At 37.2% G+C, this 17,429-nt stretch overlaps 1 protein-coding gene across 1 annotated transcript; it reads right to left on the bottom strand.

Moving 5' to 3' along the window:
* Positions 1 to 91: 91 nt before the first annotated feature.
* On the bottom strand, positions 92 to 11,914 carry LOC120016660 (DNA-directed RNA polymerase 2B, chloroplastic/mitochondrial-like). The gene is made up of 19 exons (XM_038869541.1): positions 10,876 to 11,914; positions 8,959 to 9,174; positions 8,720 to 8,853; positions 8,547 to 8,613; positions 8,358 to 8,416; positions 7,605 to 7,722; positions 7,300 to 7,413; positions 7,040 to 7,171; positions 6,545 to 6,961; positions 5,449 to 5,499; positions 4,880 to 4,950; positions 3,684 to 3,768; positions 3,259 to 3,411; positions 2,652 to 2,726; positions 2,467 to 2,556; positions 2,313 to 2,360; positions 1,337 to 1,451; positions 1,154 to 1,257; positions 92 to 882 (listed from the first exon to the last, which is right to left on the bottom strand). The coding sequence occupies exons 1-19, from the start codon at positions 11,797 to 11,799 to the stop codon at positions 772 to 774; spliced, it is 3,084 nt and encodes a 1,027-aa protein (XP_038725469.1). The 5' UTR covers positions 11,800 to 11,914; the 3' UTR covers positions 92 to 771.
* Positions 11,915 to 17,429: the final 5,515 nt, after the last annotated feature.

Genomic DNA, 17,429 nt, shown 5'->3' with positions numbered 1-17,429 from the left:
AAGGATTCCCAAATCTGGATTCCTATATAATTGTACTATAGGAACCCATTTGTACTTTACACTCTTTTGCATACTTTCCATACACCAAATATATCATCGCTCAATATGGATTTTGAACTTGAGCCTTTGGCCCTAATTGATGCCTATTTCAAGTTGATGCTTCATTTCAAGTAGAATACATTTACTGATGAACTTTACATTTTGATGAAAAAGAACAATATACGTCCAAGAAAACATATATAACATGGAAATGCTGCAAAAATACTACACAAAATATGCAGTCGGCAGCCAACCAGACCTTTCTACATTGGCAATTTACAACTCCTGCTGATGGAAGCTGGTGCCCAACACTACAAGCACACTGCAATCATCTCTTGCTCCATTTCGATGCTATGCATTGTGGACAAGCTGTTCCAGTATAGCATGATCTTAATTTATCACTTCCACATCATCCTTTATCATACCTAGGGGAAGAAATCGACTAAGCTTCGCCTTGAACTTGGCACATGCTCCGCAACTAGATAACGTACAACAGTTCAAAGGATTCAAAACCTCAGTTGACGACCAGTAGAAGATAAAAAATCAATTAGATGCCATCTTTCAAAATAAGGTGCACAATGCCGTGTCTCCTCCAGGATATTTTCCTGATAGATCCCCAATCATTCCGCATGTTTTCAAAAATGGGAACTATCAGAAGCTAATCAGATGGCATCTCCGTGGTCATGGGGTTACTCCACTGAGAGGAGATGAGAAGCAAGGCCTTCCATCAAGTCAGTTAAAAAAATAAGGCGACTCCAACACGTCTCTGAGATCAAAATCACCGCGTTCTGGCAAAGGGGGGAAAGACAATGTAGGGAAAGATTGCTCGAAGCTCTCCAACAACTGGGCGCAAAATATTAAAGTCAGGTCAACACTTCCATGAAATAGATGGATGCTCAATTTTTAAGCAGAAATCTGGATTTTGATTTCCAATAGACCCAAAAAAAACTACAAGCAAGCCATCTACGCATTTTAAATGTTATATGATCCGCCTGTGTTTTAAACAGGACACCAATGATCAACAAATGCACGTTTTACCTATAATTAGCATAAAATCAATGATCATCTCTGGCAGTGAATAGATTCTTTGGGAATATTGCATTGAAAGACTTACATTCTCCAATATTGGTTGTTCATAGAGTTCGACGAACTTTTCTCTTAGTATCTTATTCATTCTATCCACGTCGCATGCATGTGTCCAGTATGAATCATGCACTCCTGCAAACAAATGCCACCATTAAGTGCATCACAACAAGAAGAACAAAAACGACCACCACCATAGTAGTCTAAAAGCAACCTGCAAAGTTCAAGCCTGCCATTTTGCAGGCAACCGCAGTCATCATCATATGAGAACCATCAAGGGAGTGAACAAAATTTGGTGGAAAAGCTGTTCTCTGCCGCTTGGCCATGACCTACAGTAGCAATAGAACAAGTGAGTTTGAGATTTAGGGCCCATAAAAATCACCATTCAATTTCTTTTACTGTCTTCTTGTCTTGGTCAAATATGTTTGTTACTCATCAACCAAGGCCATTGAGAGCAGAGAACAGCTCAAGCTACTTTTGGCCCCATTCTTGCTCTTCAAAGTTCAATCTGGCTATTTCTTCCCGTTCTACAAGACTTCCTGGTCCTTGCTCCACATAGTCTTTTTAAAGAACTAGACAAAGGGATCCAACAGTCTTAAGCCTTTCTGAGGTCAGATTCAAAACAAAATTCTAGACTGTTTCCATAATTTTGTCTATTCATTCATACCTACTAGCAAGAAAGCTACCTAACAATGTCTTGTGCCTTTCCGAGGTCAGATTCAAAACAAACATTCTAAATTGCTTCCATTCTTTGTCTATTCATTCACACCTACTAGCAAAAAAGCCACCTAGCAATTTGTCTGTGGAGATTCTTTGATGTCGGGGCAGAGGGCTTCACATACTCAAATCCATGCTTATTAGGGGTCTACTTGATAATTTCCTAGGACGAAATAGTATACGCAATAATCCAAATGAAGACATTCAACATTTCTGAAAAAAGAGGGAAAATTTTGAACAGAAGGTTCCTAATGACTAAAAAGTATACCCATGCCTTGGAATTTGCTTCAAAACAATAACATTATGTTCTCCCTATATTGGAGCAAGACATTACTCAAGGTAAACTTTACTCATCAAAGCAGGTTCGAAGAATTTTACATTTTGACATGCTATGAAGGATCATCGTGTGTACACTGGCAAATGATACTTTCAATGTAACTGGTGTGAATGAAAACTGAAGAGGGTAGGCCTACCTTATCGGTTTCCCGTTGAAGGGTTAAAGTCTGAAGAGAAGTCTTGACCTGCATCCAAATAAAGAAGCATAAGCTAAGTCATCTGAAATAGTACATGTTTAACTCGAACAAAATAGTACTAATATTAATGTCTAAAACGAATTTAAAGACTCACAAGATGCCTTCCAAGTTGACGGTAAGGTTGCACGACAGGAAGTCCAAGTGGTGTTGTCCATCGCACTGGCTGATTTTCAGACGCAACAATCTGTAATGCTTAAACTAGCAGTCAGCAACATACAAACAACAACCTCAGACATATTGAAATTAGAAACCCATATATTAACTAGAAGATAGGCTGACCTTTGCACATTCACCAAGCCAGCTCATGATATCACGTGCAGCTTGAAACATCTCCCCTAGAGCAGTTAAGGTAACCTGCTCAGCCAAAAAAAATGCAACCCAGTCATTGAAGGCCAGTGGCATTAACACAAAAATACATTACTCCATGGAGCAAGCACATATAGCACATATAACTGGGTTGACTGGACCCTCCTTTCATTGCCTTCCCAGTAGGGCTTCAAATGAGTGGAGCAGCTTCAGCTTAGCTTCACTGACAAGCTTGATGAGCCAAAGCTCGGAATGCATTAAATTAGCCAATTCTTATTAAATCAACTCAAACACAAGCATACAAGGGCTCGGCTCATTGGGTTACAAGACCATATACGTTTTTTTAGCATCAACCTTTTATATTGGAGAAACAATACATAAATTTTAATGCGATGCTCAAGAAGTTTGGGAAGGGATGACGAGGTTGTTTTAGTTGTTTTAATAGTGAGGACTAGGTTGCAATGAAGGCACTTCACCACTCCACTAAGCTTTGCCGCTAAAATATATGGGGTTGGCCGGTTTGTTTGCTAGCAAAGCTCACACCAGGGGTTCAGCCCCTGCTAGATTTGTGCATCCATACCTTTGCGGCATAACAAGAAGAACCAAAAAGCTCCGTCTCATCTGTGATGGCACTACGTTCTTTTAACCTCCTTTTGATTTGATCACGAGCACCAATGTAAGTTACACCATACACTGACGTCATCACTGTCTGCTTCACCAGCTTCCTATCCACCTATACAGGCCCAGAAATCAGGGTCAACTTACGATTCAAGACATAAGTAGGAATCAAAAAGGCAAATTATGAAGGTTATCTCAGGAGTAAAACAAAGTAAGTTTTATATTCTAAATAACGCCATCAAAAAATACCACAGTCAAGATACAAGTTTTTCGCAAGTAACAGTTGTCTTCTTATTTTTTTCTTTTTTTGAGCAGGAGGACGGGTGGGTGGTTCTAATAACTTGTTCATCAGATACATCATTTGAATTAATAACATAAACTGAGGACCTGACTAAGTAAAGTCCTTGCACGCAATGCATCTGGAAATAGTGCAGGGTCTTTTTGTGCATCTCTCCGCATGATATCAAGTACTCTGTTGAAAAATGGCATTGTCAACAACCTCAAAGAGGTATTAAAAACCCACAATTTAGGAAGCAAATAGTTGAGACTTCACAAGAAAATGATCATAGGTCTGTTAAAAAAAAGAATACACAAGAATCGTTGTTATAACTAACTCTAAAAAAAGATCATTCGGATGAGAATTTCAGCAATAAAGCAACCAAAACATGAAAAGAGGGGTTCAATATGTAGAAAAGACGAAAAAAATGAATTTCGCTACAACTGTCTTCTCAAACCCCCATAAAGGTACAACTTGTTTCATACACAGAAAAACGGCGCACCACCAAACATTAGTTAAATCTACATTCCAACAAACAAGAAATCGACAACAAACAAGAAAGCAACGAGCTTAGCAACACATAAAAGAGAAAATATAAGACCAAACTTCCTAGCAATAGGAGAATGAAGTAACAGATGGGCAACCACTTAAACATTGTATTCACACGAGCATCAGTCCAAAATAAGAAAATTGAAAAAGTTGCTCTGATTAGGGCCTTTTTCTTCCAAATAACATTCCATGGGAATTGGGATCCTAAAAACTTTCATGGAGCCTGTTCACAGAAAGCGGCAAGATTATTTTGTCCATACCTTCTCTGACCTTAGAAGAACCAAATAAACAATGTAAATTATTTGTAGAGTCAACCTCTCAATTCTTGCCGAAAGCCAAGTTATCATCTCTGGCTAGTGATAAAACAGCTCCGAGCTACCTCAAACAGCAAAGTTAGTAGACACCTATCCTAAATGCTTCCATTTCCCCATTAACAAAGCCTGAGCTACGAGCATATGGAGTGCATTGCCATCATGCCAAACAAACAAAATTGCAATGAACTTGTTTCTCTTCATTCATTTCTTCACTACTGAACATGTTTCTCGTCATTTACTTCTTCACTACTTGGGAAAGTGAAGAGCGCCAGTATTTTGCTTTAAATACGTTCTAGTTTGAGGTCAGAACTACTTATGTCAGTTATTCATATTTTGTAAAAGGCCAGACACGCCCATCTATCTCATCAATATACTTAATGTTGAGAGGTTTAGCATCCACAAGATGACAAGTCAAATTTGGACCAAAATAAGTATTGGCTTACCTATCAGCTATTCCAGAGTAAACATCTGCAGGCTTCTCTTCTGCAACCAAATTGACAGCAGCTGCTCCCAACTGAAAAAAATTTAAAAAAAACACACACAGACACACATTGGATGAGACAATAGTATGCAGATGATGAACAGCAAGCACACCTTTTCAGTCAAATGTAACAAAATAAAATAAAATAAAATTGGTCTGACAAAATATCAAATTAAGTAATCTATTTTGACAGAAATTGGAAATCATACTATTACAAAAGCATATCCATTTATTTCTACTCATCATACCATAAAATCTTGCTATCAAAGCCTAAATTATGCAACAACAAAAGTCAAATATACTTAACAAAAATATCCAAATCCTGTAAGCATACTATACTTCGTTTACCATTTGCAGGGAAAGCAAAAGTCTAAAACTCTTCAAAATTTTCACATAAATTTCATAATCAATCTTGCTTGCCTCACTAGGTTTATAACATCTTCAACAGATTTCATATGTTCTCCCTAGGAGGTCATCAGAAGGAAAACCTAACAACTAATTGGCAACATCCAAATGCAGAAAGGTCAATACCGTGTCCCTTCCAAGCGCAGCATAGTGTTGTAGGCCATTGCAGGAACCATCCTAGATAAATGAGGGGGACAGAAAAACAAAACAAAAAGAAAAGGAAGATCAACATCAGTCATGAAAAATGACACATATCATAGATTGAATAGGGAGAAGATGCAAAGATAACATTACAAGGACATATGACGGATTTTGGTCTATGTTCCCACAAGACTGGCCATTACAAAGACATTACCATTTATGCAATTATACAAATAAGAAACTGACTAGACAAACTTTAATGCTTCTTTCTATAAGAGTAAAGGATATGATGCTCTACAGTTCGGCATAATACAAAAGTCCCAAATACCTCAGCACCCCAATTAATGCAGACATAATCAGATGGCTAAGCAAAAAAAAGAGCATTCTTCTTAAAAAACAAATAACTATGTACATCTTGCATGTCCCCGACCCCGCTCACTGCGAGAGCTTTGTGCACGGTTGTTGTTTACCTTTAATGAAACAAGTTACTGTAGCAGACTTTACCCCACATAATATGTGGAGAGGCTTCCAGCCTGTGACTTCTAGGTTGCACCCCTACAACTCTATCACTAGGCCACATGTTCGCATGTACTGACTAGTTTCATTACAATGGTAAATCAATCTTTTTTTCACTCTTCTTGCTCTTCTCTCTGTTCACTCCTCCCTCCTTCCAAAGTCACTTACACATGGAAAAAAAACTACGCTCAAGCAAGACGGAGCATGAGTTGTCTTAAAATATTTCCATAGCTAGAGAGTCCCAACTTAGACCTCAAACTTTATTTTAATTCAGTACAAGAACCGAATTATCTCTACATGGACGTGTAAGTGTGTGGGTTATCAGGCTTGAGCCCATGTTGGCTTACTATGTTGTGTTCAGTTGATCTAGAGTAAAAAGATATAAATAAGAGCCTCTCTCAATTGAAAGGGTAAGAGTTTCCCAACTCTAAACTCTATCCCCTCCTCTCAACTCTCTCTTCTTCACAAACAACATGAAGGTTAGGAAATTAGAATCGCGAAAAATTCAAACCATTAAGACACAACTTCAGAGGGGCCGATCTGGTGTTAAGGAGAGAAAAATTACCTGATGAACAGGCATAAATGATATGTATGACTCTGAAGATAAGCTTCTCAAAGCTTCAGTTAGATCAATGCAAGCAGCTAAGAACTGAAATGGATCTTCAGCATTCAGCCACCACCGCCTTCCTTCAAGAGGTCTATCTGCAGAATCAAATATATCTACCAAGTGATTCTCAACAAAAGCTATTCGACCCTCGAGAGATAATTTGTCCACACCACCAGCAAAAAGATTTGCTAAGTGTATCTTGAGCCAGCGTAGGCCCGACTCCCCAAGAGGACGCCCCTCTGCAAACTCCAAAATACCTCGACACAGATCTGAGCCAAGATGGTTTAAATATGGGTGCATTGGATATGCACGTCCTCGAAAGTCAAGATTATGTGGATAGTAGAAACCTTCTTCATCCTTCAACTGGTGTGCTACCTGCTCCCAATCAAGAAGAGTTAGCATAACTTCTATGAAAAGCAATATGAGACTGCCTTCACGTCAGACAGATCTTACAGCAAGTTTAAGTTCCACGTCACATCTTTGAGAGTGTCTCTCCCTGTTCTCTTTCTTCACGGATCTAACTTTCCACTTCCATTTCCTAATCAACGCTTCATCTTCAGTGTCTGGCTCCTCCGGTAAAGAAATCTGCAAAGTGGAATTAAAAACCAGGTCAAAATCATACTCACTTATGCACAACAGGTACTGGATCAATAGCCACTTGAATACTTAATGACCAACTTCGGAAGTTCTACACTAAAAAAATAATTGCTCACATCATCACGATCCACCAAATTGGCGAGGCGGCCTCCACTGTTCCATATTCTATCTACAACACCAAGTACCCTCTTATTTATCCTCCATTTTGTATTCCCAAGTGTATCCAGGGCCTGATAGTTCAATTGAAGAAATTAATCAAATTATTACAGCATCTTTGCTTAAAACTAAACTAAGAAGATGAAACACATGCATAATGCACATGGATGTCAAAGCGTCATTTGCTCTCATAATTGAGAACCAGATTCAGATCAAATTGTTGACATCATCAAAATAATCACCGTGAAAACTGATTATTACGTACCTCAAAAACTGGCTCTAGTTGCTTCCTGGGAGCCCTCTTAAGAGCTTCACGTTGCTGTCTAGCTCCATGTATGCGCATGACATAAGATGGCAAGAACAAGTGTGCTCCTTTGTCATAACTGCAGAGTAGATATATCCATTGCTTGATGGGGTTTGGAAATTCGAAAGGCATGACACAAACAAGCCATTTACACACATAATTAAGCAACAGCATCAACTTTTCTAAAAGTTGCATCCTTAGTTGAGTACTTAGCTCAGCAATGGATCTAACTTTTAGCACTCTGTGAATTATTCTATCAAAAATAAAATTCACAATAAAAACCTTTGGAACTACATATTAATTAAGGAGATAAACGTATCAGAGTAAGGAATGTATACAAACAATAATAGGGTTTAAATTGGAGAGAAGTTGGTGGTTAAAATAAAATGTTTTCTAATTCATTTATCCCAATTAGATTGGGGTTGGCTCAATGTTTCAGACAAGTTAGTTGAAGTTAAAACTGCCACACTACGTGGTATGTGATCAGACCATCTTAGAGATTTTCACCCATCTTATCTTTGATTGACACTACTTCTAACCTAGATCAAACGGAAAAGGTTATCTTATTATTGTAAGAGAATTGGTCTCTTAATTCGCTGAATAGAAACTTGGAACCAGTTTACAGGGGCAGAGTTGCAGCCCACAACCAAAATGGAATAACCAAATGAAGAGAAAATACAGAAACAAATTCAGCACAACATAATGTTTACATACCTTGTCCATTTGAGTGGGGGCACCAACATTGGAATATACGGAATTACCATGTGCCTCGCCTGGAAAGAAAAGGGGGAACACATTGTCATAGGTTCTCCTTACATGAGAAATGAAGATGAGAGTGGGGTTGGGGGCAACATAACAAGTAAATATTTTTTTAGTGAAGGATGAATGACAGGATTCACTCACAGTTCTCTCGAGGCCTTTGAGAACTAGTGGGTCACATTGAATGACGCCATATCTTCTTCCCGTCTTCCTGCGCATAGGAAAGCCAAGAAGGGTATTTTGGAGGGGGAATAAGTTTCTGGTCTTCTTTTACGCATAAACGAGACCATGGAGTAGACAAAAGAACAGCTACTCACTTATTTTCTTTCATCACAGTTTTAAGGGTGTGCATAAAGGCAGGTCGAATATCAGGTGGACAATCAGACAACTGATCAGCAGGAGCCTGTATATAAGCTGTTTGAATCAACAATTCAATTAGATGGCTTCCAACCTGTAACATACATGGGAAAGAAATTAAATGCTTATAAAGCCTATAAAACTATAAATAAATAAATTTAAAAAAAAAAACACTCTTGTCGGTTTTTAAAATACCAACCTTCGCCTTGACATCCTGGCTCCATGGCTTTGGATCGTCATGTTCCTTCACTATCTGCCTTACCGCCGGCAGCTTTTGTTTTTTTATTAAATTTGTAACCTTTTTTCTTAACCTCTCATTTTCCTTGGCATTAGCATCAGAACCATCTCCCTCATCTTCGTTATGATTACCACTCCTTTTCTTTTTTGTTTTCTCCAAGAACTTATGAATCCTAGCCTGCACCATGGAAGAGATAGTGATAGATGAATAACCAGTTTCAAATGAAATTGAATGAAACGTGAGAGCCTTGACTGGGAAAATAAAATTCCCAAAACTGTTGCTTTTCTCCTTCACAATTTCACATGAGAAAAACTGAGGATGATGTGAAAGCACAAAGCAAGATAGAAAGAACCCTTGCGCCCCACAACTACGAAACTTAGGAAGCTGTTAAGAAAGACCACGCATGTGAGTGACCAAGAGTCTAGCCAATGCCAAGTATAATGAAGCAAAAAAAGGCCAGAATTCAATAGCCCTGGTGACAAATAATTCTCCCAAAATGAATATGAAAGCTCATTTTCTTATTCCAACAAAGATTCAAATTAAATAGCAAGCTAATTTTTGACAAAAATGGAAACTAGAATGATGAACAACCCCACAGCCAATACAATTTTATTAATCAAGATGAGAATGCGATAAAACATGCAATCTTTGCATTTTAAGCATGTTATCAAAACTCGAGATATGGAGGTGAGGATTAGAATCTAGGATTTAAAATAAGTAGGACTAAAATGGAATACACGAAATGAATTGTAAGTTTAGTAAGAGTAGACAAGGGAACGAACAAACGATTTAATTAGATGGGAAAAAAGTAACAAAAGGTAAATTTTTTAAATATATAAGCTCGATTTTCCAAGATGACGGAGACACTAATGGAGATGTAGCTAATAGGACTAAAAATTGGTGGATGAAGAAAAGGAGTGCACTCGGAATTTTATGCAACCGAAGAATTCCGTTAAGGTTGAAGGGAATATTTTATAGGTCGGTAATGCGACCCGCAATAATGTATGATTTTGAATATTGGGCTATTAAGAGACAACATAAAGATAGTCGTACTGCGGTGAAAATAATCAAGAAAATTTGTATAGATTAGAGTATGAAGCGAAGATGTAGACCTAAAAAGAAAGACTTGAAGTAATAAGAAAGTATATGAATTCAATAGGAGTTTATGAAGTATGATCCTAAATAAAAATGAATGGCGGAAACGAATACATGTAGTGGATTCACGTTATTTTCTCATAGACTCGTGTTGCCACCCCTAAACTTTTGGGATAAAAGCTCGGATGATGATGATCATCATTTTTGTTGTTTGAACTACAGACATAACTACCCAAAAAAATCAAAGAACAATCATTTACAAAGATCTGACGCACTTTCATTTGGCAACACCTGGAATAAGAATGCACACTCATGACAAAATCCAGTATGACCATCATTTCCAGCTAAAGGATGCAAATATTTTTAGTATGTCACACCTTTGCATGACTTTAGCCTAACCAAAGCTTTATCGACAACAGAAGCCTTGACTTCCTTAAAATGAAGTAGCCAGAATCAGAAAAAGACAGATGGGTAATCTTATATCTTTTTGAAGCCATCTCTTCCACCTTTTTCTATCAAGTCATGAATTTAAAGCATTTCCAGTCTCTACCTTCCATCTATCCCTGCTCATGCCTTAATGTGAGAAAGTTCACCACGATTCTCATTTATTCTAGTATATATGAAATGGTCTCTCTTTTTATGAAAGCCCAGAAGAAGACAAAACAATATATTTCAATCTACGTGTCAAACAAGAAAGACTAAGCTTCTATTACTTGAATCCAGAAACTACCCAGTCAGGTTCATATCAAAACTAGCATGGCAAGGCAGCAAATAAAATATCACCTCTTGCTCAATGGCCTCTCCAATGAAGCAAGCTGCCTGGACAACCCTGGCAGAGCCATGTTCTCCAGTCATCAAAAGTCCCATCAGCTTATGCATGGTGATAACAGACATCATATCCGCAGGCAACTGATCTAAATAAGGAGCATAAGCCGTCTTAACCTTTCCCAATTTAATTAACTCTTGCTCCTTAGCAATAGCATCCCTCAAGGGCTCAAACCAACCAAGAAACAGAGTCTTCATATATGGTAAATTGGGAGCCAGTTTCCGCTCACACATATCGATCAAAAGCTCCCTATACTCTTTCGCCGCCTGCTTCCATGCCTCAGTCTCAATCTTAACCTGCCTCCTCCTCAACATGCGATACTTACCCATTCCCATTCCGTGTTCAGATTCCCGCCTAATTATAGGACTATTTTGAGACTCTCTCCGCTCCTCCTTCCTCATCTCCTGCAACAATTCCTTCACCTCGTCAACAACTGACACATCCTCCTCACAATCCGTTGACAAAATAGCCTCAGCAACACTTGCATACCCTCTGGGGCAAAACCCATTACCCACAACATCACTCCTCAAGAACCCAACACTGGGTTTCCCCATACAGTCCCCAGAACTCGATGATTCCCCAACTCGGCGGACACCCAATTCCGGACACACAAAAAGGGGCTCAAGTATCCGCATTTTGAGCTTATCTTGGATAACAGAATCCCTGGACAGTCCCAGAAAGCTATAACGTCTTTTAAGCGACCGTGAACTGACATAAGACACGGTGGTTCTTGGAAGGGCTTGGTTGGCGATGCTTATCCACATTACTGTGGAAATATGAGATGGGATTGGACAAAGAATTACAGGGTTAATGAAGGGACTATAATGTTCGAATTTCTGGCTGAAAGCAGCAGAAGAAAAGGGAGAACTGCTGCCGGTCATCAATTTCGCCTGAATGAGAAAATGAAGGAAGAAATGAATGGTAACATCTGCAAGGTGTGTGGATATTCATAGAGAAGAAGATAGGGTAGGCGACATAAACCCTCCTTAAACCTTCCTGTAATCTTGATTTATATTCAAAACCTGTAGTTTTGTGACATAATTGATAATTATGGTGCCAATTAGATTGTCGTAATGGGCTTTTTGGTACGACTTCTTGATTCAATGGGCCCATGGGCCAAAATTACTTTGAAAGATGGGCATTGAGATTGAAAGCCTGTAAAGGAAAGTATAGTGGGCCAGCCCAAAATTTTTAACAAGTTGGCCACTTCACTCGCCAACAGGCAACGGCGCCGTTTATAAATTGGAGTAATTGAAATTGATTTTAATCTATTAATGAAAAAAAAAATCGAGTATAGTTAATTTCCATAAAAAAATATAATTTTAAACCATTATCCCTCACCGTCCGATTGCACAAAAGCTCAAAACCTATATCAGATTATGATTTCCGTTGAAGCAATTCAAAACTTGATCACGACATATCCTACCCCACATCAATGCTCCTATTACTAATGTAGTTCTTCAGGTAAAACTGCATATTTTGTCAAGACTAATATCTCATATCGGATTGGCATTAACTTAATCGAGTAGTATATAAGAACAGGTTTTACACTTCTTACACAATGACGTATTTTATGGGTTTAAGAACCAATAGTGACGGCTCATGAAGAACAAATTCGTGCAGGCCCTTGACCCAAAACGAATAATATCCCTGATTTATTTGAGCATTGATTTTCAACATATTTTCCCACTTGTGGGTATATGCTAGTATGGCTGGTTATCGTATTTGTTCTAATGTCGGTCTACCCTCTAAAATGTGATATCTCTTGTTAGATAGAACTAAGAACAATTCCAGCAGCTCCTCTTAACAGATTCTTTAAAATATAGTGAAATGAGTCATTTCATAGTTTTACAGAATCACAATTCAACAGCACTTCACATCAGCTCCTCTAAACCATCCTCTATAATATAAAATATTAATTTTCTCCAATCACTTCCAATTTCATTTTCGTTTAATTTTTACCGATTATATTATGATGAACGATTATATTTTTGACAACATCAAATTTTTAATAAAATTATAATTTCAATGCAAGTATCATAAAATATTAAAAATATATATTTTAATTCAAAATGAGTTTACATGCATACATTTAGATCATGGTTTCAAAATGAGTATACATGTAAAAACTAAATATTACATACACTTTCAACTTAAATACTACTCATTTATCATTCTAGCACAAGATTTTAACTTGTAGGGATTCAAAGTATTTTTTTTTCACTTCACCCATAATGCTTAAATCTATCATCATTATTTCCATGTCTTCTTTCCTTTGATCCCTCTCTTCTTTTTTGCGTTGTAGTTCGATCATCTCTCTTTGTGCCACAATCTTTTCTTGTTCAATCTTTAATTCTTCTTCCAACACTCTCTCCGCCATCTTCATTTTGTCTTCGTGTATGTTTTTTTCTCCTATTTGGTTAGATTTCTATCATCCTTCCAATCATAAACACGTCACTAAAACCCGGAACATCATTGTGTTTACCCTTCTCCTTCCTTTGTCTTGCCTTTTCGGCCTTTTTGTCCAAAGGTATCTCCAAATCAGTCGCAGACATTGGAAGAGAACCACTCAGAGAGATCAAATGAGAATTTTTCAAAAGGAAGAGAGAAGGAACGATCTCGACAAAGTAAAAGAATAAAATAGGAGAGCGGTAGTACAAAGGAAAAGAGAATAATAAATGATTAAAGAAATAAGAAAATTAATATGTTATTATTAAAAAATATATACCAAAATTTCAATGATCCGCTACCTCTAACGGATCATTAATGTAGCAACTGCAAAATCTTCCATTAAAATACAGGAGCTGCTATGGGGATTTTTCTTAAAACATTTTTTGGATTTCATCATTTAAAATAGAGTGGAGGACTTGTTTACAAGAGCCACTGTAGGTGCTCTAAAGCCATGGAAATAGAGGAACCTACTCCTGTGATGTCGGTTGTTGGACTTGTCCATCTAGATTCTATGCCTATTAACTGTGGGCAGGTACATGCAGTGAGATATTTTGTAGTTTTATGTAATTTCAACCAGTATTGTCTAATTTGTTTATGAAAATTAAAAAAAAAAATAGATTGGACCCTACAATGGTAAACACGATCGACGTTCATGATTGAAATTGCAGGGCTACTACAGTGACTTCCATTGCAGTCTTCAAAGATATCTTTGTTTTTCTTTACAAGGGCATATTTGTCACTACGACATGATTCTATGCACACTATCTTTTCTTGGTTTGTCAACGTATTTTCTTTGACATTACCAAGTTTTTTCCTCATAATCAAGATTCAAGAATGAATGATCGATCAGCAACTGTAAAATTACACAAATATTTTCTTATAACGAAAAAGTTGCATCTTCTCGGTGTCACGCATGTGACAAGGTATGTAATAATCTATCCCTAAGGCTTTATTTTCTCAGGATCACCACCTGTCCATATTAGTTTGGTTCCAATAAAAATTCTTGTTACTAATTAGAAATTTGACTTATTGTATTTTATACTTCACTCTTTTTCATAGATGGAGAGACTTATAACCCGCCGACTCGAGTCGGGTACATAAGTCCTCAAAAGACAAACGAAACTTTCATTCATTTCGAAGATTTGCACAATCAAGTCAAGGTCCAACAACATCACCTTCTTTTAGTTTTAGAGCATTTGTGTACGACAACAAACTTTATAGAATGTGTATGAGAAATCTCAGCACAAAAATGTCAATCATATAGTTTTCTTAGGCAATATCAACTCCTAATCAACTCAAAATGGGATGAACTTATGTGTAAAAGATGCATAAATGTGTATATATATATATATATATATATATATATTTGGCACATCAGTGAGCTTACCTATATAAGCCACTCAACTCGCTTGGGACTTACCCAAGCGATGTGGTATATATGAGTCATAATACTCTCCCGCACGTGTGGGCTGGTCAGACCGACGACCGAATACGTGGAGTAGAGGTTATGTCCAACTGGACCTAGTGCTTCGATACGATTTCGGAAATCCCAGCCTATTCATGCCAACCATATGAATGTTTGTTTTGGATTATTAGTTCCCATAAATATGTCGGGCACATACGACTTTGTTTATTTCTATGTTGTCTCACTTAATGATGCTTGAACTTAAGGGAAAAAACATAGTTAACATGTATGTAAGGAGGTAGACCGTGGATTTACCCATATAAATCACCCATTTGGACTTACCCAACCGTTGTGGTATAAATGAGTCATAACAATGTGTATAGAAGGAGTGCATATCCCAAATCAAAACAAGATTTATAAATATATTGTCGGTTAATTTTATCTAACTAGATTAATAGATACATACATACATACATATATATATATTGGTAAACTTGGAAGTTGGAACCGACTTGGCAAAGAATCACACAATTCTCAAGAGGAGACCACAAGCATATATATAGATAAAGTTCGAGTACACGCCCTAGGCTCCTCGTGTTCTAGGCTAAGCTAAGCTGGCGAGCTCTTATCAGGATCGTACATCATTAAAAGCTACATATATTTTAGCAAATCCATGCAATAATCACTGCCCATGTTCCTCAAAAACTCTTAATTTTATGCATTTTGCTAGCTCACCACCGTTCTGGGGAACTATGCCCCTTGCCTGCCTTCACCGCTATATATATATATTTTAGCTCACGAGTCACGACCCTTCTGCAGTTATGCCGTTTAACAGAGAGAAAGCCAATAACTCCCAGTCGAAATGGTTAAAACACATACTCGATTTGATAGTACGTTCCCAAGTTCGAATCCCCTATCCCTGCTCTCACTTGCCACAAAAAAGTTTAACCTACAGAAAACCCTAGAATTATCTTTGACTGCATGTATTTGTCAATGTCTCATGAGTGAACCTTCTAGTAATGTATACCCAAGAGTTCTAATTTATTTTACCTTGGATCGCATGGAGGCTGCAGATTTCAGAGTCCCTAAATTAATAGTCAAATTGAACATCCAAAAGAGTGTCTTAATTAGTTCAAAGTTCAAACAATGACAACTTCATTCAAACCTTTGAAAGAAAAGGACCACTGTTTTTTCTCTGTTTTGTGAGAAACTAGGGTTTTTTTTAGTGATTTAGTTTTCCTAAGTTCTGCATGCTCCCAGAAGTAGTATATTTTATACACAGGCCAGGTGTTGGAACCCTAATTAGCTAGGTAGGTTAGCTTTGACTTGGACTTTGAACGCTCTATAAAACCCTGCTTTTATGCTAGCTCTTCATTCCCCTCTCTCTATGCTATATTGCTATTGCCCAAACATACACACATACATCAGAAGATCAAGATAATCACAAAGATGGTGCATATTAAGTTTACAAGCCTAGTGCTAGGTCTTCTCTTTGCCACACATGCCCTAAGAGAGTTCTATACTCATGCTCATCAAGGTGTGTGCTATATATCTATCTATATTTACATCTATATATATATATTTATATTTATATATCTTTAGCTATAGACTGATTAGATCATTTTCTGCTTGACTTGATTTTAATTGAAGGTTGGGAGATGAAAGGAAATGGGTTTGAAGTAACTAGAGAAGATCTTTTGTCTACTAATTTTCACAAGGTAATTAAGAAATTTTTTCATTGATGTGTTTAAAGCAGCAATTTTCTTCTTCTATCTAAAGTTAAAATATTGATATGCAGGAACTTCCCAATATTATTGGTATGGACAGCAACTACTTGAGAAAACTAGGGCTTGGAGGAAGGAAAATGGTAGGTCATCATTTACCATCCAAGAAAGAAGTTAAGAAAGATGAGCTTGAGGAGGAGGCAGCATCAAAGAAGATTACTACTATTTCAGGTTCAAGTGTAACCCATTTTGATGTAGATTGTAAATTTGAAGAAAGTAGAAGATGTAATATTAACAATAAGTTCAAAGTGGGTGGATTTGTGGCTTTTGGTGATGATTGTAAAGGCCCTAAACACCATCCTCCAAAGAATAACTAGATATATATATATATATATATATATATGTTGTGGGTATCAGATTACAGTTTGTATGTATGACAAAATCTTTCTAGAGATGAATATTGTAATGCAATGATGTTTGTTCTTCAGTTTAACCCAGTACACTTTTTTTAATTAATTACAATGTTGTGGCCATTTTTGGAGCCAAAATTTTGGGTTTGTAGTGAGAGAAGATGAATTGAATCTTGGTTTATTGACATTAATTAATTATTTAGATATTTATTGTGTGATAGCAGGGAAAGACAGTAAAAGTGAAGAGAAATTTCCAGGAGCCTCAGAGCATGAATTGTTGAACATTAATCAGGTCTCTCTTTACCTCTCATTCACACACAGAACAGAAGTGCATCAATTCAAGCTCACTCATGATATCCACATAGAAAAGAACACACACACATTTTGTATATATATCTGCTTGAACACTTTTTTCTTCTTCATTGGCTTAATTGCTTGAAGAATACAGTTTGATTTAGAGTCTTATATATGCATGCTTTGACAGGATACATATATAATAGTTTTGAAGGTTTAATTATGTG

Source organism: Tripterygium wilfordii, chromosome 15 (assembly GCF_013401445.1).
Source record: "Tripterygium wilfordii isolate XIE 37 chromosome 15, ASM1340144v1, whole genome shotgun sequence".
Lineage (NCBI taxonomy): Eukaryota > Viridiplantae > Streptophyta > Magnoliopsida > Celastrales > Celastraceae > Tripterygium > Tripterygium wilfordii.
Note: the sequence above shows the minus strand (reverse complement) of the source record. Positions and strands in the feature narration are given on the sequence as shown.